A 25,971-nucleotide genomic window follows, 5' to 3' on the forward strand; every position below is an offset into this window, starting at 1 on the left:
TGTCCAAAATGAACTATTGTTGTGTGAGTCAGTAACTGAGGTTTGATGTTAACTGGTGATGTTGTCTCAATTTCCTGATAAGATCCCTGGTACCTGGTAACAAATTTGTTGGTCTTGCCCTTTGGGATGTAAGGGCTTGATAAGATTATCCATTATCTTGTCCCATGCTATTACCTACCTTCCCTTTGCATACTAGGGCTTCAGTGTTTGCCCCCCGAAAAAACCTTCATACCTATCTTAATGTCTTGGCAAACTGCTTAACAGACTCTCTGTCCTTGCCAGTTTTGAAGCTGATCTTGTCAAATGGCAAAGGCATCCCCCCTCCATAAACCAACCCATGCAGATATAGCCCAGTACTAAAATGTACCTTTGAATTAAATGTTGTCTCAACAAATGATAAATATGTGCCCCAGTCATTATGGTGTGAGTTGACATAGTGACTCAGTGTCTGACAGATGATGCACATGCTCTATCCTGCCATTAGTTTACAGATGTGGTGTAATAGTTCTTCATTTCCAAACCCATAGCAAATTACTAGGCTGTTTTATTTTTATCAAACATAAATTTTGTCACTTGGTCCATCACTTTGATTTCTGGTGAACCACTTTTGAGCAACCAGCTGTTGACCAATGCTTGCACCACTGTTGCTGCTCTCAGGCTAGGAATGGCGATCATTTCCAGGTATCATGAAAAATAATCAATAATTTTTAATATAAATACAGTTTTCTGCAGGAGTCCAGTTAATTGGTCATAAGATATCCATTTCAGGCATTTAAGGCCCATATCTGCTCATTATGCACATTCTATACAATTTCTTATATACCGGTCAACATCTCTCCTTCTCATCTTCACAGTTTGTGTTCTGGCAATCTGTTATTCATTTTTCTTCACCCTCTGTGGTCCATGTTCAGGCACCATGTAATTGTGTGCCTGCTCCAGAACTTCCTCCTTTGGCTTAGTTGGCACTACCACATACAGCCCCAACATTGTTGTTTTACAAACAGGGCAGCATATACAATCAAATGCAGCTGTGCTGCATGTAGCTTGCAGTTGGTGTCAGCACATTGCACCACTTGCTACTGTGCTAGATCATGACCCCTGTCTATTACTGCTACCTATCTGTTTAAGCCAAATGTGTTCCCATGTTTCTTACCACATTAGTGTACAACATCATATTCAACCTTGCTCACTCAGTCTTAGCACCTGTGACCATACAAGAAGGGTTCTTTACATCTAATAACAATGTAAGAGCTGCATGGTTGATTAGCACCATAAATTTCTTCCCTTATAAATCACACTGAAAATATGCAGGACCATATATCACACTGTGGATATCCTTTCCTGTAATGGAGTAGTTCCTCTCAGGTCTATTCAACTGTCAAGAAGTGTAGGCTACAGGATGTTCTTTACCTGACTCAAAACACACCCCAACACATTCTTTCTTGTACTCCAGAAAAACTATGAGTAGACTCAATTCCTCAATTGCATCTTGGCATTCCCTTGCCCACTCAAACTTTAGATATTTCTTCACAACTGCATACATAAGCTGTCTTGCCACCCCTGTCAATCCGTTAATGAGTTTTCTATGATAATTTGCTAAATCCAAAAATGATTGTAATTCCTTGTTTTTTCTGGGAACTGGGAAATCTTTAACATCCTGCATCAATCTTAGGTCTGTCTTAGCCTCTTCAGTATTAATTACATGCCCAATTTTGAAACTTTCTCCAACACAGACACTTCTAAGTACTCAGCACTCTAACCTTTTAAAACCCCTCTTAACGGTCCTATACATTCTGTAATATCTGTTATGGAAACAATTATATCATCTAGGTATATCATACATTGCTGATTTTTCAGACCTCTTAAAACCCAGTCCAACAACTGCTGAAAAATTGCTGGTGCATTCATTAGTCCAAATGATGTTGTCAATATTGATAATGATCAAAGGGACCAAGAATGCTTTCTTCCATTGGTTCTCATGCAGTACCTCCAGCTGATGGAACCCACTCCTTAGATCTATGGTGGGAGAATACTTGCATTGTCCCAAGCTTTTTGAAAGTCTCAGTGATATAAGGTATTGGTTACACATCTGATACTACTTTGCTGTTAAGAAGTATGTAGTCACAGAAGAACCAATATTTCTTAGGTCCATCTCGTGATGTCTTCAGCCCTCCATGGTCTAGTGCTTCCTCTACTATTCCATCTGCTAGGATACGGTTTATGATGTACTGGTGCTTCATTCCCTGTAGGAATTCAGTGCTGGGTCATACGTGTTGCTGGAAATGGGCCTCAAAGAAAAAACAAATCTTAAAACTCTAAGGACAACTTTTCTGTTTCCATTCTTTCCATTCCTTTCAGATGGTCTGCCAAGAAGGCAGTGGCTTGCATCTAATCATGATGCACATCTGCATTTTCCCAGTCATCCTCATCTAGGATATCCAGATTAGCTATCAGGAATTCCTTGGTCAGCTTTAAATCACTGGCACCAAAATTACTTATATTTACAGATACCACTTTCTTGTCACTTTTTTCTTGTATGCATACAATGCTTCTTCTCAGAGAACAATGTGATTTCTCCAGAACATCATTTTCTGCTAGTGTTCTACCACACACAACATATCAACAGGCCACTCTGGTTCCACACTCACCCACGGTTACTTCCCAATGCCTTGCGGTGCAATATCATGCAACTTAAACCTTAGAGTTGCTGTTCACTGTTCAGCTGGCTTACACCTTAAGATAGATGAACCCTCTAAGTTCAAATTACCTAAGGTCAATTTTTGGATGCTGTGTTACCAGAAAGTCTAACCATAGAATCATACAGTAACCCTCGTTTGCACGAGGTAAGACTTCTCTAAATTGCTTAAATGTTCTGCCCCAATTCACTATTGCTGAACCAAAAGACTTAACAGTACTGTCCCCAACTCCACAAAAATTATAGTGTGATGGGTTCAATTGCATCTGGACTACCCTGTGTCTAACAAAAACTTGTGCTTCATGCTTCTCACAATTCTCATTATACCTCATTTGCCTTTGCATATGTACTTAGCATTAAAATTATCATGAATGCAGTGTGGCAGATTTTGGGTTCCCTTTTCTGTTTAACACTTGTCTCTTTCCCATTTCTTTAGTCTTAGTGCCCCTAAAATCATGACTGTGTCCAACCATGCTATACCTAACCAGCTGAGGGTGCCCCTGGACATGCACTGTCTGTCCACATCTATAGCACTTAAAAAAAAAAATTGTCTTGAGGACCCAACAGTATCAACCAGCCTCAGCCCTGAGTTATCACCAGATGCGGACATGGAGGGGCACATGGTCACACACCACTCTCCTGGCCATTGTCAGTTTTCATGACCATTCTCAATCAAGTAGCTTCTCAACTCGCCTCACAAGAGCTGAGTGCAACCCCCCCCCCCCCCCCCAATCCAAGTGCTAGCCAAGCCCAACAGCACTTAACTTCAGTGATTTGATATAGCACTTTACACTGGCAGAAAAAAACCCTTGTCCATCATGTGTTCCCATGCTACATAAGTTTCTCAAATTCTGTAATCAACCTCACTGCAGAGTATAAGTCCTTTGAGGCACCTGTGCTAATTCTTCTGGGCCTTATGGGTGGTAAGCCCCTTCAAAGGCATCCAATGCCCTGTGTTCAGGTTCCAGGAGTATGATGCTATTTGCTTCACCATTATCCTACAACACATTTGTTCCATTTTTGACACCGAACTGAGTGAAGACTGTAGAGGTTGTGGCCGCCAGTAGGGTGGTTGAGACTGTGGTGCTAGCTAGAAAAATACAGCTGGAATGCGAAACACTTTCATTTCAACTTGTGCTACAATATTCTTTGTCCACTGCTGCCCCAGTGATTGCCCTCTTGGGCGTGTGGTATGGTGACCCTGCTGTCCGCTGGAGAAGCCAGCTGCTGGCTATGTGTCTGGCCATGATGTCCACACTCAGCTTTTTTGACACTTGTTTTGCTTACTCAGCGATGTATGGCCCAGTCTGCACAATGACGCAGCATGCAGCAGATGCCAGTGGCACATCTGTCTACCACAATTCTCATGGAGGTGTCAGTTGAGAGGAGAGCTCACCCTTACAGGCAACAATGATATGTGCAAGAATGCTCGCACATGTGGTGGATTGCAGAGGACTGTACCACTTGGGATACAAACCATTGCCCTCCAAGGCAGAGGTTTGGCTACTGATGTAGAAACCTGGGAGCAGCTCATGTTGCAAGGCACCAAGTCTACAAATGGTGGACTTATCAGCCGAGAGTGATCTGATGGAAGAGGCAGGCCTGTCTGTTGTCAGCTGCTGGCTGATCCATAAGATGGAGATGGCTGGCACAGACCTTGTATTAGGATGGGTGCTGCCAGACTGTGCATATCTTTGCTAAAATCAACGAATATTTATATTGGATAATGACATGTTTGTTATGTCAATGCACAGCTTCCAGTCATGTACGAAACAACACTTCTGTGGATCAATGATGTTGAAACCTCCTGGCCTGTCCCACAGCTGTCTTCCACTTTTGCTATGGTGCCAGGAATGCAATGCATGGTTTGGCCAGCCTCATGGTAAATAAATTAAGTGTTGATGAAATTGACACACCATTACCTCGGCACTGGTTGGCTACCCATGTTTTTAATGCAGCTCTAGCAGAGCTACGATTTCTATGGTAGTGCCAAAAATTTAATGGTGGCACACTTGTGAGGCGGGAGTGCTGCTGTGGGAGACATATCAGTTTCTTATTCTTAGTTTGTTCAGATGTTCCCAGACAGTGTGTTGGTACGTAAGTGATGCCAAGCGATGCCATCAGCATCAGTCTGTAACTCAAAGTCCATTTGTGGTACATGCAGCCAGTCACCTAACCTGGACTTCGGCTCCAGGAGCTGCAGACATCTACCTGAACAGAAGATCACATGCATACTACCTGGCATCGTCACACTGCCATGTCACCTACTGGATGACTACCTCCAGTTGGTGTCCACCTCCCAGGTGGGAAGTGTGTTTGGGTCCAGATCATTAGCTATGTGGCCACCTTGTTGTTGCTCTCCAGTCCTTGTGGACCATCTTGTTGCTGATCATTGCAGAGGGCAGGCACATACCATCATCAAGCATGCTGGGGTTACAGAGTACATGTCCTTCATGTCCTGTATTCCCTGGTTTCAGGTGAGTCAACAGCCTAGACTGGACTGGTATTCATCAGCACATGTTGCTGCCAGTGTTGGCAACCACTCCTCTGTACCTAACATGAATAAAAGCCTAATTCTACCAGTTGTATCTCACTAGCTGGTAGCCACTCATTTCCAGTCACCATCTCTCACGACCCATGACCTAGCATTACTTACTAATCTTAGCACAGCCATTTCATCCACTATGGTAGAAGTTACATCCTCAGCCTTTACAATACTCTCATGACATGCACATTTTAACATTAATATTATTTATCATGTGCTGAGCGTACATAGCATAGTACGAATTTGTAAACATAACTTGCAACTATACTTTTCTTCTTTACTATTGTCTTTTTGTTAATCACGTTATTGCTGGCTACTTAGGTATGAGGTGTGTGAGAAAAATGATGAGACTGATTTTTCATCTACCGAAGTTTTCTTTTTTTATTTTTGTCAAACAACAACCTTCAAAGTAGTTCCTTTCAACAGCTATACACCAGTGGAGCCCTTGTTTCTGGCCATGGTGGCAGAACTGGAAAGCTTCAATTGGTAGGGCCTCTAACATGTCAGTCACATTCTTTTGAATGTTCTCCAGAGTCCCAAAATGGCATTTTTTAAGGCATTTTTCCATTTCAGAAAAAGAAAAAAGTCATAAGGACTTTAGTTCAGGTGAATAGGGAGGGGTGAGGGGGCATTGGGGGGGGAGGGGGGGGGGGGGGGGTAACAACAGGAATGCCTTTTGAGGTCAGAAATTCCATGACTGAAGTGACCATGTGACATGGGCATCTTCATGATGCAGCATCTACTTGTCTGCAGAGTGAAGTCTCTCTCGATTTACCCTTTTCCTGAGCTGTTAAGATATATTTTTGTACAACATTTAGTTGACAGTTGGTCCTAGATGAACAAATTCCTTACACATGATACCTCTACCATCAAAAAAGCAAATCAGCTTTGTTTTGATCTTTGATTTGCTCATTTGAGCTTTTTTCAGCTGAGGAGATGTCTTAGTGTTGCTGTTTTGTCTCAGGATCATACTCAAAAATTCAGTATTAAGCAGCTGTGATCACACAATTGAACCATTTGTGGTCACTGGCAATCCTCTCAAGAAGATCAACACTCAATTGTTTTTTATTGTCATTCTGCTCAGTTGTGAGATTTTTTGACACCATTTTGGAACAGATTTTTCACATGTGCGAAACTACAGACAAAATTTGATTTACAGTGTAAGTGCTTAAGTTTAACAGGTCACTCATCAATCTTATTGTTAAATGTTGGTGTGATCTCACAAGAGCAACCACACATTCAAAGTTTGTATTGTTTTTTGAAATTGAAGGATCATTTTTGACATGTTCTCAGCCTTACAAAAAATGATTTGTGCCAACAACAAACTTGTGCTCTTGATAAAGAATGTTCCCCACAGGCCTGTTTCAACTTTTCAAAGGTTACAGTCATGGAGTCCCTAAGTCCCACAAAAAACTTGGTGGCATAACTTTGCTCTAAGTGCTTCTGTTACATTTTTGTAACATAACAAAAGCACAACTTCATAATGGCAGTCTCAAAAATCACATGATGGCTGTACAGAGTTGAAATTCTGACTGAGCTTCTGGAAGGGATGAGCAAACTAGTCTACACAAGTAGAACACTACAGCACTGCCAAATTCCTTGTAGTGTTGTCTGCCTCATTACTTTTTGCACGTACCTTGCATTATCATTAATGTAATAGAAGTTATTAGGTCCTGTAATGTTTTTGGATTGAAACCCTTTAAACACATTTGCTCCAGAAGACCAAATAAATATAAGAAATGTTTACATAATTTTGCCACCAAAAAATGCTTTTAAGTAAGTAGCTTGTTTCATAATATTAAAAAAGTCTTTAAACTGTACATCTGTTCAAACTATAATTGCTTGCTACTCTGTGAATTGATGCATGTCACAGTTTATTTCATTTATGACTATGTTTACTGTTAATATTTTTTGGTTAATAAAGAGTAGTCATTCTATTATACAAGTTGGAAATTGTGTCTTGAGTCTTCCTACTGCATCACATTGGTCAATAGCTTAATGTCTGCAGAGAATCTTCTCATTTTTCCTTGTCTGTTTGCTTAGTTTTCAGCATATTTCAGTAATCCATATGTCAGATGGTTCAGTTCCCCTTTTTACTAATTTTCCTACAGTCCATGACTCACTTCCTCACAAAGTCTTGCTGCAGATGTACATTCACAGAAATTTTTTTCCTAAAATTAAGGCCTATATTTGACACTAGTAGACTTCTTTTACCAAGGACTGCCCTTCTTGCTTTAAATTTCGCCAGAAATGTTTTTGACTCTTCTATACACTGAACAGTCCCTGCAACACAAATTTTGTTTTTGATTTTATTGCAGTTTTCCTGTAGTCATTTTGCTCTTTAACTTTAGTAGAGAGTGGAAGTAAAGCACACAGATGTTCAGTTTCTCTCAGGAGATTTGTTAAATTTTTATGTCAGTTTGATCATAAAAAATTTTGAAACTGTACAGTGATTTTCAAATTTTTAAATATGTTTAATAATGACAAGATGAAAACAAATGTTAACATGAAATCCATTGACAATGGCAAATATTAAACAACCTGCATCTGCATAATGGAATGATGACAATGGAAATTTGTGACAGACTGGGACTCAAACACAGACTTCCCACCTAACACGAGTGGTTACCTTAACACTTTGGCTATTCAGGCACCACTCACAGCCAGACTCAAACTTTCATATGTTATTGTCCATGAGTCTACAGGCTGCACTTGTACACATCATGTAATTCTCGTAAAGGGGAGACATTTTAACTGAAAGTCACTGGCCTGGTATTGGCAAGTAAATATGATACTGCAATGCCTGTGTTGGTTAAGAAGTAAGATGTAATGTTCCTTCAGGTATGATGTGGATGAGCGAAGTTTGTAGACACATAGACAATGACTTATGAAAGTTTCAGTCTGGCCTTCAGTTGTACTCAGATAGTGATGAAAGTGATTAAAGCGACTGCTCACGTAAAGTAGAAAATCGGGATTCAAGTTCTAGTAAGAAACAGATTTTCACTTTTATTATTCCTTTATCCAGCTGTAGGGTGTTCATATTCACGTATTTAAATACATCTGTAGTCACCACAGTGCCTGTTCCTTCAGACGTGCATGCATGTCCAAAGGAACATTGCGTAATATTTCTTACCAACGCAGGCACTGCAGTACTGTACAAATAATTTTTTTTCTTTTTATTTTATTTTTTATTTTTTTCACTGGATCTGCAAGAGGACAACAAGGAAGAATCTCTAAAGCAATTGTTGGTACAACATTACATTTATTTACAATTATGTTTAATTTTGTTATAATTTCTGCATATACTCACACTTTCTATTTCTTGTATTCATTTCAGTTGCTGGAGCAGCCACACTACCAGGATATTATCAAGATCAAAACAATTGGTTCAACATACATGGCAGCAAGTGGTCTCAACCCATCACGCACAGTAAAGGTACTTTAGAAAGTCACACAGCTTGGTTCATTTTATTTTGTTTTGGAAGAAGGCAATTATTATATTTTGAAACACTGACAGACAATCAGCACCTCTTTAATGGCATGATATAGAAATGCATTAAACCATCACACAAAGCAAGTTAACCATATAAGTAATTAGCAGTAGGAGTGAATAACTGGCAGCACTAAAATGTGAGAGTGAATTGATTTTATGACTTCCATAACAGCTGTCAGTAATGCAGTTTAGTTTTGTAAGCAGCTAATCATCTTAAGACCTATTGATGTATTACTTTAACATAATGCAAATGGTAGATGAAAAAACAATTTTTTCAACATGTCTCACTAATTATTTATTTTTGCAATTTACATTTTGCATTATTAGCACACTTTACAGCATAACCCACAACCTAGGCCACAAAACTGAATGTTTATGACTTTTTTCATTTAATTATGTTTCACCAAGTATCCATAGTCAAATCTACAGATATTACCAAAAGATGGATGTTTATTCAAATGATTTTCATTTCTTTTATTTTGAGGACAAGCTATGATAGACTTTTCTGATTTGTTTTTATGGTGTATTCTGCTTGGGTACAACATTTCATCAGTGGAAACTACTGCAGTGACCTTACGTATCTTCCGTTTTGCCATGTAATGCCCAAGATTTTCTCACAAAATGGAAATCTCTTGAAACCAGTGTTTCAGACCCAAACTGGAAGAACACATATCAAATGTTTCAATTCTCTTCTTTTCGTATTTTCTCTAAGTTCACAGTTGATAGTGTAATGGAGTACTCCAGATGTACATTCTCAGAAATTTCTTTCTCAAACTAAGTCCCATTTTTGATACTAGGAGACTTTCTTTGGTAAAGAATACTTTCTTTGCTTGTGCTATTTGGTTTATTGGGCTTCCAAGGTAATAGAATACTTTCAGTCTCATAGATTCTACTCACTAATTTTAATAGCCATGTGGTGTTCACTCTCCCAAATGATTTTACAAATTCCACAGAGTAACTTCCTGGTTCTTGAAATGAATATAGTTTGATGTTATAAAATACGCATGATAGTAGTAATTTATTCTAAAATGTCTGATAATACAATATTTTCCCAGAACTTTGTCATTTATGTAGTATAACTGAAATCCAGTTTCAAAACATAACTGTCTGTGCCTTGCCAATACATAACTATAATCATATTATAATTTGTGATTGTTGTTATTGCTACATGAAGCCAATTATTACTTATTTTTACGTCTAATTTCATGATGCATGTTCTGGTAATAAATTAGATAAACTTCCTTCATGAAATATAAAATACTGTCCGCAGCTGAGAAGAATGCATGTAGCAGGAGTGTGGCTGCAAGTAGGGTGACGTGGTCTAGAAAGAAAGTGTGTGCTGTTCATAAGACATTTAATACAACAATGTGAAAATTGTAAATGTGACTGACTTGAAGAGATTTGGACAATGCAACTATAATAACTTATTTTAATTGCACTCATATTTCAAAAATAATACCAGTCAAATTCTTCATGTGCATCCATGGTATCTCTAATTGCTGTATCAGTACTTTATTAACACTGTACTGTGCATGCAACTACTGAGATGTGGTTTTTTTGTTTTGTTCAGTTAAAACATCACTACGGACAGGAAAATCTCACAAAAATGATAACATAAAAAATAACACAAAATCAGTTGCTTTTAGCAAAATAATGCATAATCAGCAATTTTTAAGATATGTCAGGGAAATTTCCTTTTTTCTTATAGAAAAATGTTATAAATCAGAAGATAGCAGTATTTTAATATTTCTAGCTGATAGTCATCACCCAGGATTTTAACAGGGTTGGAAATGGAACTATTTTTGTGGCTGTTTACAAGTCAGCATTCATCTTCCAAAATATTAGAAATACATACCCCCCAGGTCTACACTTCCCCCCCTTCCACAAACTATCATATGGGCACACTTACATGAAGCTGTAAATAAAAATAATGAAAGGAACTAAAAGACCATAACTGGTGAACAGTGACGACAATTAAGTCTATTGGTAAAACAATATTTTTCAGACAGCACAGGGCAGGTAGGACCGGGGCATGGGAAAGGACTGTGCCCTGCTCCCCATCTCATCCCTCACAGCCATTCTTCTCAGATGACTACTGTACGTAATTTACAATGTGTATTTTATTTTAGAATTAATTTACACAGTTATGTGTTTGAAGTTAATTTCACCAGCAACAAGAATTAACAGACAAAAATCTCCTCATCACAATTTTAATTGTGCATGTAGCTTTGCAACTGAAGGAAGTTCTATAACATATAAACATTGTTACGGATCAATGAAAAATAATGTATTTGATTGACTTTATGTAATTAAATAGTGAATTAGGAGAGTTACATAACAGCAGGAATGTTTCTGTTTCTTATTGCTTGTTCTCTAGCAAGTCTTTCAAAGCTCTGTCAAGCAAAGACTCTAAAATGGATCCCCTTTTCATTTTCTGTTATGTTAGCAGACAGTTGCTCCCTCTCACTGAGGCTCTCAATGTACTATTTCTACACTTACCCACTCTCTCATCTGCATTCAACAATGGATTAATTTTTAGGCTGTCATGTGTATGCTTTTAAATTCTCTGAAAGTTATTTTGACTTTTTTGTAAGCTGAAGCCCCCCTTGCCAATGACCACTTCCTTTTCAGTTTATTAATTTTTCCTAGAACCAATTCACTTTCTACTATTTCATATCTAAGTGACTTATTGCTGCAATCCTTCCTTTTCCTGAACATTTGGTATTTTTTTTTTCCTTTATCAGTCAACTGAAGCACTTCATCCCTTACCCATAGTCTCTTCATTTAACTTTATTGGCCCAAGGATGTTGAATCCACCTCAGCTGAGCTAATTGCTGTGGTTTTCACTATCACAATAGTTCCAGCCTCAGAGAACTTTGAATGCACATAACCATTCTTCAACAGATCTGTACCTTGTATCCTTATACATTTCTTCCTCCTGATGATAGTCTTAACCTTCAGCTTACTCTTCATGATCTGAGCTATATCTCCTCCCAGGTACACCTTATGATCCAGTATCTGGTTTATGATCTCTCTCAAGAACTTCATGACACTTGGTTGCATCAGAACAATTTATTAACTTCCTGAAATGTATAGGGTGTTTCACAATACATGTTACACACTTCTAGAGGTTGTAGAGGGGCCTTAATAGTTCAAGTTTTACACAGGAACCCATGTCTAGAAACGTCATCCAACAACACTATACAGTGTCAAAATTATGAGTCCCAGTGCCTGTATATTGATGTATGTAAAGGATGATTCAGTGGTGGCGGCATTACAAATTTTCTAGGATGATGGAGAAGGATGTATGTATCAATTTGAGGTAAGGTACCCAGAAACAAAAGGGCTGAAAATTATAGGTAAACCTTTCTGATACCTCTGAGAGTGGAATACATGTAATGAAACTGTTGTTGCTAAGACTCTAGGGTAGCCAACTTTCAGAGGTGGTTGGTAATATGAACCAAAATAAGAGAAAAGGTTCTGCAAACATGGGCTGTAAAATGCATACCTAAAGAGCATGATCACTTGCTCAATAGAGGAGATGTGTTTCACACTAGCAAAGATGAACATGTATAACCTAAACTGATGATCAGTAAGCCATCTCTCATCACAGTCCTACATCACTTCTTCCAATTTTTCCATAAGTTTTTGAGAAAGTGGTCTATTACAGAATAATATCTTATTTAACTGAGGAGAAACTGTTAACCATTTCTGTTTGGTTTTCATAAAGAATTCTCCACAGAGAAAGCAATACAAAATCTCACAAATTAAGTGTTATCAGACTTAAACAAGAAATATTATCCATCTGGTACATTCTATGACCCTGCTAAAGTGTATGACTGTATGGATGGCCAAATTCTAGGTAGCTACCTAAAATGTTATAGGAAGACCAGCATTCCTCTTGCTTGTGTGGAATTTTACCTTCATAACATAGAGTAGAGGGTTTCATTAACAGATTGTCTTAGGCATGATACTGACTTCAGAATGAGAGAATACAACCTGTGGAGTGCCATATTTAGGGCATATGATAAATGATCATGACTTTAAAAGGTGACTCAAAAACTCTAATGTTTGCTGATTACATTAGCATACTAATCAAGGATCCAGTCTCATCCTTAGCACAGCTCAGATGATAGATGGAGATGCCTACAAGCATTCACAGTTAACAATTTAAGTCTTAATACCATCACAAAGACTCCTATTATGCAATTTTAAACCTGCAACACTGGCATGTTAGTACAAAAAGTAGACATTAATGGCCTTACAGTGAATGAAACACACTTTGTAATGTTGATGCCTACTTGAATCAAGCAGATAAGAGAGATAGCTGTTACCCCGAAAAAAGCTGTTGTGTTCTCAGTTTTACTATATTCTTGCTGTTCATTTGCTGTTAGTAGCCTATTATTTACCTTTTTATTGCTAATCTCCAATAATTTCTGAACAAATAGCAATTGAGAAATAAATGTTATGAAGTTTATATTGTATTCTGAGGCTGGAAAATTCTATCAAACTCCACAACAACCAGTGGTTTAACTGAATTCTACATAAACAGCTGTGTCTGCAAGTTTATTACTATGATCATGGACTTGCAGTGTATCCTATTGTCTATAAAAGTGATGATATTAACTGAAAATCATAAAAGTGATGATACCAACAGAAAATGGCACTTCTCAGAAAACCCTCTGCCAGGCACTTAAATGTGATTTGCAGAGTATCCATGTAGATGTAAATGTAGAACCTTTTCAACTGGCAAGAGAGATGCAAACTTAGGATTATAGTACCAACCGCAGAGATATTCTCTTGTTCATCAAAAGAAAAAGGATGTGAAAATGCCAAAGAAAGAATCATTAAATCATAATCATTAGTACTTTTGGTTGAGACTTAAGTTGATCAGCTCATGGATGATGTATAATTTGACATCTGCTTGGGGGAAGTAGTGAGTCTCCCAACTAACCTTTTTTTTGTCGTAGTGTCCCCAACTGAAGAGAAACATGTGAAAAGAAAAAGAGTAACATTAACTTTAAAATGGCTCATTGATCCACTGGAACATAAGTGTGCCAGTGACTGGTAGAGACAGTCTGATATTCCTGTACTTCAATACTGTAGTGTCCATGGGGAAGACAACTTTAAAAGGGAGAGAACTAAGGGAGAAGTGAACATATTTATCATTGATTAAAACCAGTCCACTCCTCTCCCTCTTAACAACTACTTGTAATCAGCAGCTTTAGTGTAACTTTATGTTCTCCATATCTAACTGTAATGCTGAAGCTCTCAAAAGACTTTACTGCACAGCTGTCCTGCATTTTCCTCCTTTATGAAGACTTTTAACAGACATACTGTAGTATGGCTTTCTGCCGTCATCTGTCCTCAGTGTCAAATTGAGAGCCTCATAACTTTGCAATTTCATGCCTTCTCAATAGGAGAAGATTCAACACTGCTACACAGCAATCAGTTACTTGATATACTCTACTGCCACAGTAGACACTGCTCAGAGAGAAATGTTTGATAATTGGCTCTTAAGTGAACCATTTGCCAATGACAACTGACCCACCAGGTGGAGCAGTACCTGAAAGTAAGTCATCAAGACTGAAGCTCAACAAGTCAAAATAGTCACCGTTCAGCCAAAACATCCTGACGGCATCCAGAAATGGAATGTGCTGCTGAGTAACCTGTTATACATGCTTTAGCCAACTGTGAAACCAGCCTGTTCCATAATGGAGTGACAGGAGCTGCCCACAATCAGGGGAAGATGGATTGCTTTAAGTAGGTTTAAGAGCCAGCCAACTGCATTGACCCCCTTAGCTTTCTGGGTTGCAAGGGTAAAATTTTGTTGATTTGTGACAGCACTCATAAAGATATGGTGGGAACAGTGGAATATTTATTGTGTATTGTAACTAAGAGTCAGAATTTATGTGAGATAATGAGAAGAATTTCTGACAGAGTTTAGAGGTGCCCAGTTGCATCTTTGGTATATAAGCTGCTTCTCATTTGGTCTCATCAGACTATGTGACATTTGTGTCCCAGAAAAATAACTCACATCTAATAGTTAGCATTGCCGGATAATCGCAGAAGCTCTAAGTTCATTTCTTAGTGGTCACTTCAGTTTTTGTACATGGTGAACAGATCTAGAGCAAAGATTACTACAATCTTGAGGTCAAAAAATGGCTGTTCAAATTAATGCAATAAACACAACTACTTCACCTGCTGTCTGTGTGGTGAGTGGCATTAATGCATGCTTGTGTACTGTCACTTACTTTGAAGATAGCTGGTTCAAATATGTTGTTGTATTAACTTTAACAAATACCAAAAGTATTATAAAACATAAGAGCATAGGCCAGACTCAAAGCTGTGACGAATACCTGCATGGAACATTGTGCTACAATGAATGAAGAACTTATGATAGTGCTCCAACTGGCAGGATCATGTCACATGAATACTGTGTTGATATTATCATAATTAAGACATCTTTCTTTCGATTGCACTGCAACTTACATTGACTGAAAATGGGTCACTAAAATAAAAGGAGTATATTTAACTTCCTAGATCTTAACGTTAGTAACAATATAGCACCTATGACATTAGTATTTGGCCCATTCTGCATCAACTATTGCAATTATAAATCATCCCCACTGTATAATCTCAGCTTCTGTTCATCTTTAGTATCAAGATACCTATACCTGTTAATGGTTGAGTTGAGTTGTTTGGAGGAAGAGACCAAACTACGAGGTCATTGGTCTCATTGGATTAGGGCAGGATGCGGAAGGAAGTTGGCCGTGCCCTTTCACAGGAACCATTTGCCCGAAGCGATTTAGGGAAATCACGGAAAACCTAAATCAGGATGGCCGGACGCAGGATTGAACCACCGTCCTCCTGAATGCGAGTCCAGTGTCATGTTATTGGTAATTCCACAAATTCTTATCTTTCAGTGTGCAATTAATGTCATTCAGAAGCACTTAAAAGGCTCGCCATAAAAATTTTAAGACAAGGATGTAAAAGTTTTAGTCATTTTTAGATGATTTCTTTCATTGACTAGTTAAGCAACTATCCTGAGAGTTGTTAGACAAAATCAAACAATGGAAACTCCAGGTTGGAGCATCTACAGTATTAGGAAAAGGATAGATTGCTGCTCACTATGAAGATGACCCACTGTATTGCAGATAGGGTCAATGAAAAGACTGTTACACAACTCTCAGCCAAAGCCTTCTTCAGCAAAGAAAACACACACACATTCACACAAGTAAGCACATTTCATGCGCAGATAAACACTATCACCAGCAGCTCCAACCTAATTCATTTGAGTAGAACAAGGTATACAAGTTTTAAATTTTAATATAGTATTCTTTAAATTTTAATATAGTATTGACTGTTCCAGTTTTCCTGTACATTAACACGAACCAACTGTGCAACATCTAGCAGTACATTTGGAGAATGCACAGGGAGTTTACTTTACAAAAGACACCACCAGAAAACTGCAAGTGAACCACCTCAAACACAACATTAACAGCTCTTTTCCAACTGAGCCAAATTGACCCATTTCTGAAAACATTACTAAAGGACAACTTCCCTACCTATTACAGGTGGAACACAACAAGAAAAAACCTTTCAATGATGAAAACAAGGAATTCCAGTAGAAGATCATCCAGGAAGCATGAAAACTGGTGCACTAGGCTAAGTATACACCATACATCTGAACAATATTAAATGTTTCTCTCTCTGGATGTTGCTACACAAAATACGGAGACCAAGAATTTTCATGGATATTAAGACTATTGATGGTTACCTATGCCAGATATATGGAGAACCACATCAATGCCTAGGACTACTGGAAACCAAGAACCTCTGGCAATTAACACAGCAAGAAATCTCACTCACAGACTCAGCTGAACAAATGAGAGACTTATTCATCATAACTCTAACAACATGTAACCCCTCAAATCCAACACAGCTATGGGACTCCATTAAAGAGAGTATGGTTGATGACATATGGTACCAAATCCAACAAGCTTATCCTGAACTGACTTTCAAATTCAACAACAACATTTTCAACGAAACATTTATTCTCCCAGAAGATGAATGTTTAGCAGTAAACAACCATATCTTAACACAACTTGGGATGTAAGTACCATGAAAAGATGCTATCAGTGTGATAAACTTCAAAATTACACAGGAAAAGAGCTACAATACAAATGAACTACTTCAGTATGTTGCTCACAATAAACTACTCCTCAAAAGAAAATTTGCATTGTTATCTTGGACTGGATTCACAACAACACTGACAAAATTTTTTACTTGGAAGCACCAGGTGGCACCAGGAAAATGTTTCTAATAAATATATTGCTGCTGAAGATACACAGTGAACAACATGTCGAACTTGCACTGGCATCATCATCCGGTATTGCAGCCACACTTGAGGAAAGAGGATGTTCCCAATTTCACCTTACAACTACCACTGAATATAGCCGAAGAACAATTCACAGTATGTAAAATCTCAAGAGCATCTGGACAGGGTGAACTTCTAAAGCAAGATAAAATTATCTTCTAGGATTAATACACAATGACACGCCAAAAATCACTTGAAGCCATGGACACAACATTACAAGACTTGTGAGGAAACTCTGAAGTGATGGGAGGAGCTTTACTCACATTTTCAAAACATTTTTGACAAAGGCTTCCAGTTATAGAACAATTGCATCTCTGGCCACACAAATAAATACTGCAACTAACAAAAAAATGAGAGTTGAACTATCAAAAGATGAAACATTAGCACATTTTACTCAACAATTTTTACAAATAGGCAAAGACACATACCCTAGTGACCAGCAACTGGCCTTGTTAAACTCAACAGTGATTTCTACAACATAGCCACTACTGAAAACGAACTCATTGACCAAATTTATCCAAACATCGTTCAAAAATATACTGATCTGGACTGGATTTTTGATAGGGCAATTTTGGTAACTAAAAATAATATTATCAATGATAAAAATAAAATCCCTGGCAAAGAGAGACTATACAAATTGACTGATATGATGGTAAAGATTGAAGAAAGTGTGAACTACCCTACAGAATTTCTAAACTCTTTGCAAGTACCAGGAATGCCATTATGCTGCCTTTGACTTAAAATTGAATTTCTGATCACATACCCAGAAATCTCAACTCACAAAACCTATATTATGGAACAAGGATGATTGCTAAACAGCTATTGAATAACATCATCAGTGCCAAACTTATGACAGGAAAGTACAAAGGACACACACTATTTATTCCCAGAATACCACTAATCTCTTATGAACTGCCATTCCAAGTTAAAAAACTGGAATTTCCAATCATATTAGCCTACAGTTTTACAATTAAGAAAGTGTAAGGACAAATTTTAAAATATTGTAGTTTCAACCTCAAAGACTCCCACTTTTCTCACGGTCAACTACATGTAGCTTGCTCTCAAGTAAGAAATTTGAAAAAATTGTACATATATACCTTAGATAACAAAATTTTGTTTATAAACAAGTGTTGTAAATAGAATTTTGTTGTTGTGATCTTCACCCCAAAGACAGGTCTGATGCAGCTTTCCATGCTACTCTATCCTGTGCAAGCTCTTCATCTCTGAGTAATTACTGCAACCTACATCCTTCTGAATCTGCTTACTGTATTCATCTCTTGGTCTCCCTCTATAATTTTTACCCCCCCCCCCCCCCCCCCCATGCTTCCCTCTAATACTAAATTTGTGATCCCTTGATGCCTCATAGCGTTTCCTACCAATCGATCCCTTCTTCTAGTCAGGTTGTACCACAAATCACTCTTCTCTCCGATTCTATTCAGTACCTCCTCATTAGTTACATGATCCACCCATTTAATCTTCAGCATTCTTCTGTAGCACCACATTGCAAAAGCTTCTATTCTCTTCTTGTCTAAAGTGTTTATCACCCATAGTTCAAATGGTTCAAATGGCTCTGAGCACTATGGGACTTAACATCTGTGGTCATCAGTCCCCTAGAGCTTAGAACTACTTAAACCTAACTAACCTAAGGACATCACACACATCCATGCCCGAGGCAGGATTCGAACCTGCAACTGTAGCAGTCACTCTGTTCCGGACTGAGCAGCTAGAACCGCACGGCCACCGCGGCCGGCATTTATCACCCATGTTTCACTTCCATATATGGCTACACTCCGTACAAATACTTACAGAAAGGACTTCCTGAGATCTAAATCTATACTTGATGTTAACAAATTTCTCTTCTTCAGAAAAGCTTTTCTTGCCATTGTCAGTCTATATTTTATATCCTCCCTACTTTGATCATCATCAGTTATTTTACTTCCCAAAGAACAAAACTCATCTACTAATTTAAGTGTATCATTTCCTAATCTAATTCCCTCAGTATCACCTAATTTCATTCGACTACATTCCATTATTCTCATATTGCTTTTGTTGACATTCATCTTAAATCCTACCTCCAAGACACTGTCCATTTGGTCCAACTGTTCTTCCAAGTCCTTTGCTGTCTCTGACAGAATTACAATGTCATCAGCAAACTTTAATTTCTACTCCAAATTTTTTTCTTGTTTCTTTTATTACTTGCTCAATATACAGATTGAATAATATAGGGGATAGGCTACAACCTTGTTTAATTCCTTTCTCAACAATTGCTTCCCTTTTGTGCCCCTTGACTGCCACCTTTAGAATATGAAAGAGAGTATTCCAGTCAACTTTGTCAAAAGCTTTCTCTAAGTCTACAAATGCTATAAATGTAGGTATGCCTTTCCTTAAACTATCTTCTATGAGAAGTCATGGGGTCAGCATTGCTTTGCGTGTTCTTACATTTCTCCAGAACCCAAACTGATCTTCCCTGAGGTCAGCTTCTGCCAGTTTTCCCATTCTTCTGTAAAGGATTTGTGTTAGTATTTTGCACCCATGACTTATTAAACTGATAGGGCAGTAATTTTCACATCTGGCAGCACCTGCTTTCTTAGGGAGTTTTTATAGTCTTATTGATGTCTGAGGGAATTTTGCCTGTCTCATGCATCTTGTTCACCAGGTGGAAGTGTTTTGTCATGGGTGGCTCTCCTGAGGCTATCAGTAGCTTTGATGGATTGTTATCTACTCCCAGGGCCTTTTTTTGGCTGAAGTCTTTCAGTCAAATTCTTCATGCATCATATCTCTCTTCTCATCTTCATCTACATCCTCTTCCATTTTCATAATATTGCCCTCAAGCATATATCCCTTGTGCTTACATTTGCTTCTACATCCTTACATTTGTCCTCTAGCTATTCCTGCTTAGCCATTTTGCACTTCCTGTTGATATCATTTTTTAGACATTTGTAATCCCTTTCTCCTTCATTTATTTCATCTTTATATTTCCTCCTTCCAACAATTAAATTCAATGTGTCTTGTGTTACTCAAGCATTTCTACTATCCCTCACCTTTTTACCTACTTGATCCTCTGCTCCCTTCACTATTTCATCTCTCCCATTCCTCTTGTATTGTACTCCTTTCCCCTGTTCTTGTCAGCCATTCTCTAATGCTCCATCTGAAACCCTCTACAACCACTGGTTCTTTCAGTTTATCCAGGTCCCATCTCCTTAAATTCTTGCCTTTTTCCAATTTCTTCAGTTTTAATTTGCAGTTCATAACCAATAAATCATGGTCAGAGTCCACATCTGCCCATGGAAATGTCTTACAATTTAAAACCTGGTACCAAAATCTCTGTCTTACCATTAATAACCAATCTAAAACCTTCTAGTGTCTCCAGGTCTCTTCCATGTATACAACCTTCTTTCATGATTCTTAAAACAACAGTTAGCCATGATTAAATTGTGCTCTGTGCAAAATTCTACCAAGCAGCTTCCTTTTTCATTCATCTCTCCCACTCCATATTCACCTACTACTTTTCCTTCTCTTCCTTTTCCTACTATCAAGTTCTAGTCCCCCATGACTATCAAATTTTTATTTTCCTTAATTATCTGAGTAATTTCTTTTATCTCATCATAAATTTCCTAATCTCCTCCTCATCTGCAGAGCTAGTTGGCATAAAAACTTGTATTACTGCAATGGGTGTGGGTTTCTTGTCTATCTTGACTACAGTAATGCATCCACTGTACTATTCATAATAGCTGACCCCTGTTCCTACTTTTTTATTCATTATTGAACCTATTCCTGCATTACCCCTATTTTATTTTTTATTTATAATTCCGCATTCACCTGACCAGAAGTCTTGTTCCTCCTGCCACCGAACTTCACTAATTCCCCCTGTATCTAGCTTTAACCTACCCATTTCTATTTTTAAATTTTCCAACCTACCTGCCCAATTAAGGGACCTGACATTCCATGCTCCAACCATAGAATAACAGTTTTGTTTCTCCTGATAACGGTGCCCTCCCGAGTAGTCCTCAACTGGAGACCTGAATGGGGGACTGTTTTACCTCCAGAGTAACCATACAGTAGGGCTGCATGCCCTTGGGAAAATTACAGCTCTAGTTTCCACTTGCTTTCAGCTGTTTGCAGTATCAGCACACCAAGGCCAAATCAGTCAATTATCTAGACTGTAGCCCTGCAACTATTGAAAAGGCTGCTGCCTCTCTTCAGGAACCATGTTTGTCTGGCCTCTCAAGAGATACACCTCTGCTGTGGTTGTACCTACGGTACAACTATCTGTATTGCGGACGCATGCAACCCCCGCAACCAATGACTAGGTCCATGGTTCGTGGAGGGGGTGGGATAGTGAGAATACATTATCAAAAAAAATTTTTTTTACCTCTTACATTTTAAAGTTTATCCATTTATTCCAACTATGACACAACCTCATCTCAAGTCCCTGAGTGAAGCTGGATACACAGCTAGTGATTTATAAATGGCATATCCTTTGTTTAGGTCTTGATCAGATGATCCCAGCAAAACTCTGGTCACTTGTAAGCATTGTTAGCTTTCGTTTCAAGGGATAGTTACTATTCCAATTTACAACTTACTCAACTTTGAAACTAGTCCATAAGCCTGATTATAACACTCTACCTTTTGATTTATTCTATTATATACGTTATCCAAAACCCGCTTGTTGTGGGAAAACCACATAAAAGTTCTTTTGTAGCATCTGCTTGGGCTGACCACCTAGTGTCCAACAACCCCTTAAAAATTGAAATTTTTGACCTAGTTTCTATCACTGCTTTCAAAAGAAGACCCCATCTATAGGTAGAAGCAGAAAAAATGTATAGAGGCTTTCAAAGAAATCAAAGAAAAAGGATGTTAAACAGTAGTATTGGATCTCATTAGTTCACAGGAACCACAAAAGAAACTATGACACAAAAAAGCAGGAACCATGAAACTACAGTGTATTATACAATAATAATAGTCCACTAACAAGAAAGCAGCCTTCACTCTAGATGGCTCAAATCAGAAGTACTGGAAGAAAAGTGGAAGGAATGACCGACTGTAATAGTAGAATTGCAAAAGTAAATACATTGTCCATCAGTTACTTTCTAATTTGTAATCAACAGAACCCTATTCTAACTGATTGGCTCATTATGAATAGCTTGGACAACATTAGGTAATTTCTCAATATGTGTAAATTTTGTGGTGTTGTCAACTTATAGGCCCTAGCCACACGACATTTCCATATTACACATAATTGTGGTATGACCAGCACAAACTTTTAGAAATGAAGTAAAACTGTTGCTACTCATTGTATATTTGGCCACCACTGTCTTTCCATTGGATGGTAGGTACAATATCATTCATATCTAACTTGATAGATTGTTTTACACCCGGGCATGGGAACCTCTAATGTGCAGGGTATTTGCTAACTCCTGTTGCACGGCTAATCCACCACTATAGATGTCCTTTTTAAGTTCCTAGAATATTTTGCCTGAGTGGCCTGTATGAAAAGGTGAAATGCTGTCTAAAGATTTATGTATAGGGTATGAGGAATTTTTAGCACCAGTTAATATATTGGTGTGATTGTGCAGTGTTCAAGCATACTGGATGGCAGTCCATCATCTTGGGTTCAATTCTTGTTGCTACCATCATTACTTTTTTCATCACAATGTCAAATGATTAATTATAAAATTTAAATATATTTAAACAGTTCTATTCATATACATTACATTAATATACTCAGTTTAGGTATGCTTGCTACCCTTCTCTTCAGCCAGAAAGCTACCACATTGTAAGATCTAAATTTTTGCATGAGCCACCACTGCATTGGTATCTGAGCAGTTCTCTAACAGAAAAAAAACTGCAATATTGTCTCTGAGATGGAGAAAACAGCAGCTACATTGGATTTATGTTTTGACATCTCGCTACCAAGAAAGACCAAATAAATGAGGGGGCATGGATCCGTCATAAAACTCTACAGGTGTAACTCCACACTATTAGGTTTTCTTTCTTGTAGGTTTGAAGTTTTGCCACATTTCATTTTCAATGGTGCCAACAGCTGAATGAAGCTCTTGCACTTTTGGCAACTTGGAAAATTTCAGTTGCCACCTGCTGACTTTTAAGTCAAGTCTCATGTTACAAGTATTACATGAATTTTCTGCTGAACAAATGGGACTTTTGTCAAGTCACTCAAACCTGAGGTTCACTGATGAACTGAACTAATCTATTGTTTTCATCATGAGTTACTACTCAGGTGTAAAAGGAAATACCATGTTCACAAAAGTTTGTTTCTAATAGATCAGACTATAGGAAATAAACAGAGAAACGTTGGAAATTATGTTTTGCCTGGTCAAAAACTGTGCACAACAACTCACATTTAGCAGACTAATAAGTAGGCAAGGGCTTCTGATTCAACTTCTCTTATAAAGATACAGATGTGGGCACATGTGAAACACCTAATACAATGTTATGAGAAGGAAAGTTGCTGTTCACCATATAATGGATACAGTGGAGATGCTGAGTCACAGATAGGCACTAAAAAGAGACTTTCACAATTATAGCTATCGGCCATTGGCCTCCATCAACAATAGACATACATACGCGCATGCACAAGTGCGCACGCGCACACACACATACACACACACACACACACACACACACACACACACACACACACACAAACAAAATGCACACACACGACTGCAGTCTCAGGCAACTGAAACCACACTGCAAGCAACAGCACCAGTGCATGATGGGAGTGAAGACTGGGTGGGGGTAAGGAGGAGGGGGGACGGATAGTGTGGTGGGGGTGGTGGATGTGAAGTACTGCAGATTAGACGTGGGGGGGGGGGGGGGGGGGGGGGGAGTAATGTAAAAAAGGAGAATAAAAGAAAAAAGATTGGGTGTGGTGGTGGATTGACGGCTGTGTAGTGCTCGTCCACAATATACTGATCCATCCTTACACAATCCCACCTCCTAGTCCCATACCTCATGTCTCATACCCCTGTAATAGACTTAGATGCAAGACCTGGCCCATCCATCCATCCACCACCACTTACTCCAGTCCAGTCACTAACATCACCTATCCCATCAAAGGCAGGGCTACCTGCGAAACCAGTCATGTGATCTACAAGCTAAGCTGCAACCACTGTGCTGCATTCTATGTAGGTATGACAACCAACAAGGTGACTGTCCACATGAATGGTCACTGACAAACTGAAGCCAAGAAACAAGTGGACCATATCATTGCTGAACATGCTGCCAAACATGATATCCTTTATTTCAGTGACTGCTTCACAGTCTATGCCATATGGATCCTTCCGACCAACACCAGATTTTCTGTATTGCACAGGTGGAATCTTTCCCTGCAATACATCCTATGTTCCCGTAAACCTCCTGGCGTCAACCTTCGTTAGTCACTGTCCTAACCCATCCAGCCCCTCCCTATTTCCATTCGAGCACTACACAGCTGTCAATCCACCACCACACCCAGTCATTTTATTTCTCTCCTTTTCTGTTACTTGCCCCCCTTTCCCTCCTCTCCCCTGCCCATGTCTAACCTGCAGCACTTCACTGTCTGCCACCCCCACCATACTATCTGTCCCCCTCCCCGCCTCAGCCTCCCCCTTACCCCCACCCAGTCACCACTCCCGTCATGCACTGGTGCTACTCCTTGGAGTGTGGTTTCAGTTGCCTGAGACTACCATTGTGTGTGTGAGCTGCGTTTGTGTGAGTGTGTGTGTTTGCATATATATGTGTCTGTTGACAAAGGCCAATGGCCAAAAGCTCTAAATGCAAAAGTCTTTTTGTTGTGCCTATCTGTGACTCAGCGTCTCTGCTAAATGGTGAGTAGCAACTTTCCTTCTCATAACAGTGTTACATTCCATTCTGGATTTTCCATTGTTTGATTTACACCTTATGTAAGTTTGATTCCGACTGAAACTTCACCAGTTAAAATAAAGAAGGGTCCAAAAATGTGAGTTGAAAGTTTATACCAGGTGTAAAGTTAACCATTCCCAGAAACTGATAACTAATGAAGTAGCAATTGCAAGCAGTTTTCATCCGAAAGAAATACAGCAGTCTTCATTGTCTGTTTATGAACAGTGTGAGAGTGAAAACTGTATGAATTATTCTGAAACTTCTTGAAAGTAAATCTAAACCATGCATATAAACCCACAGTGCAATAATTCTGGTTCTGACAATGGCAGCAAACAGCTGTTCCATCAGAAAGACAACTACAGAGTTTGTAATTCCTGAGAAAGTAGTGAAATCAGCCAGAGACTTGAAAAAAAAAAAAAAAATAGATTGTCATTTTGGCAACACAAGAAACAGAAATTCGAGCAACTATCTCTTTGATTCTGTAAAAAAATAGGGTGTTTGGAATTTTTAGAATGATGAAATCAGTAGACTTTGTCAAGGGATGAGAGACTTTGTAGAATGAGATTTTCACTCTGCAGCAGAGTGTGCACTGATATGAAACTTCCTGGCAGATTAAAACTGTGTGCCGGAACCAGACTCGAACTTGGGACCTTTGCCTTTCGCGGGCAAGTGCTCTACCAACTGAGTTATCCAAGCACGACTCATGCCCATCCTCACAGCTTCACTTCTGCCAGTACCTCATCTCCTACCTTCCAAACTTTACAGAAGCTCTCCTGCGAACCTTGCACAACTACCACTCCTGAAAGAAAGGATAATGTGGAGACATGGCTTAGCTACAGCCTGGGGGATGTTTCCAGAATGCGATTTTCACTCTGCAGCGGAGTGTGCGCTGATATGAAACTTCCTAGCAGATTAAAACTGTGTGCTGGAACCAGACTCGAACTCAGGAGACTTTGTGTTTGTAAAATAGATGGGATAAAAGTTCAAAACCAGAA

The 25,971-nt window shown here is 38.7% G+C and overlaps 1 protein-coding gene across 1 annotated transcript in view; it reads left to right on the forward strand.

Annotated features, from left to right (window-relative positions):
• The window catches only part of LOC124594377 (adenylate cyclase type 3), a 686,894-nt gene that overhangs the window by 604,648 nt on the left and 56,275 nt on the right, over positions 1–25,971 (forward strand). The window contains exon 17 of the mRNA XM_047132746.1: positions 8,578–8,676. Coding sequence (XP_046988702.1) covers positions 8,578–8,676 — 99 coding nt within the window. The remainder of the gene's footprint in view (positions 1–8,577; positions 8,677–25,971) is intronic.

Source organism: Schistocerca americana, chromosome 2 (genome assembly GCF_021461395.2).
Source record: "Schistocerca americana isolate TAMUIC-IGC-003095 chromosome 2, iqSchAmer2.1, whole genome shotgun sequence".
Classification (NCBI taxonomy): Eukaryota; Metazoa; Arthropoda; class Insecta; order Orthoptera; family Acrididae; genus Schistocerca; species Schistocerca americana.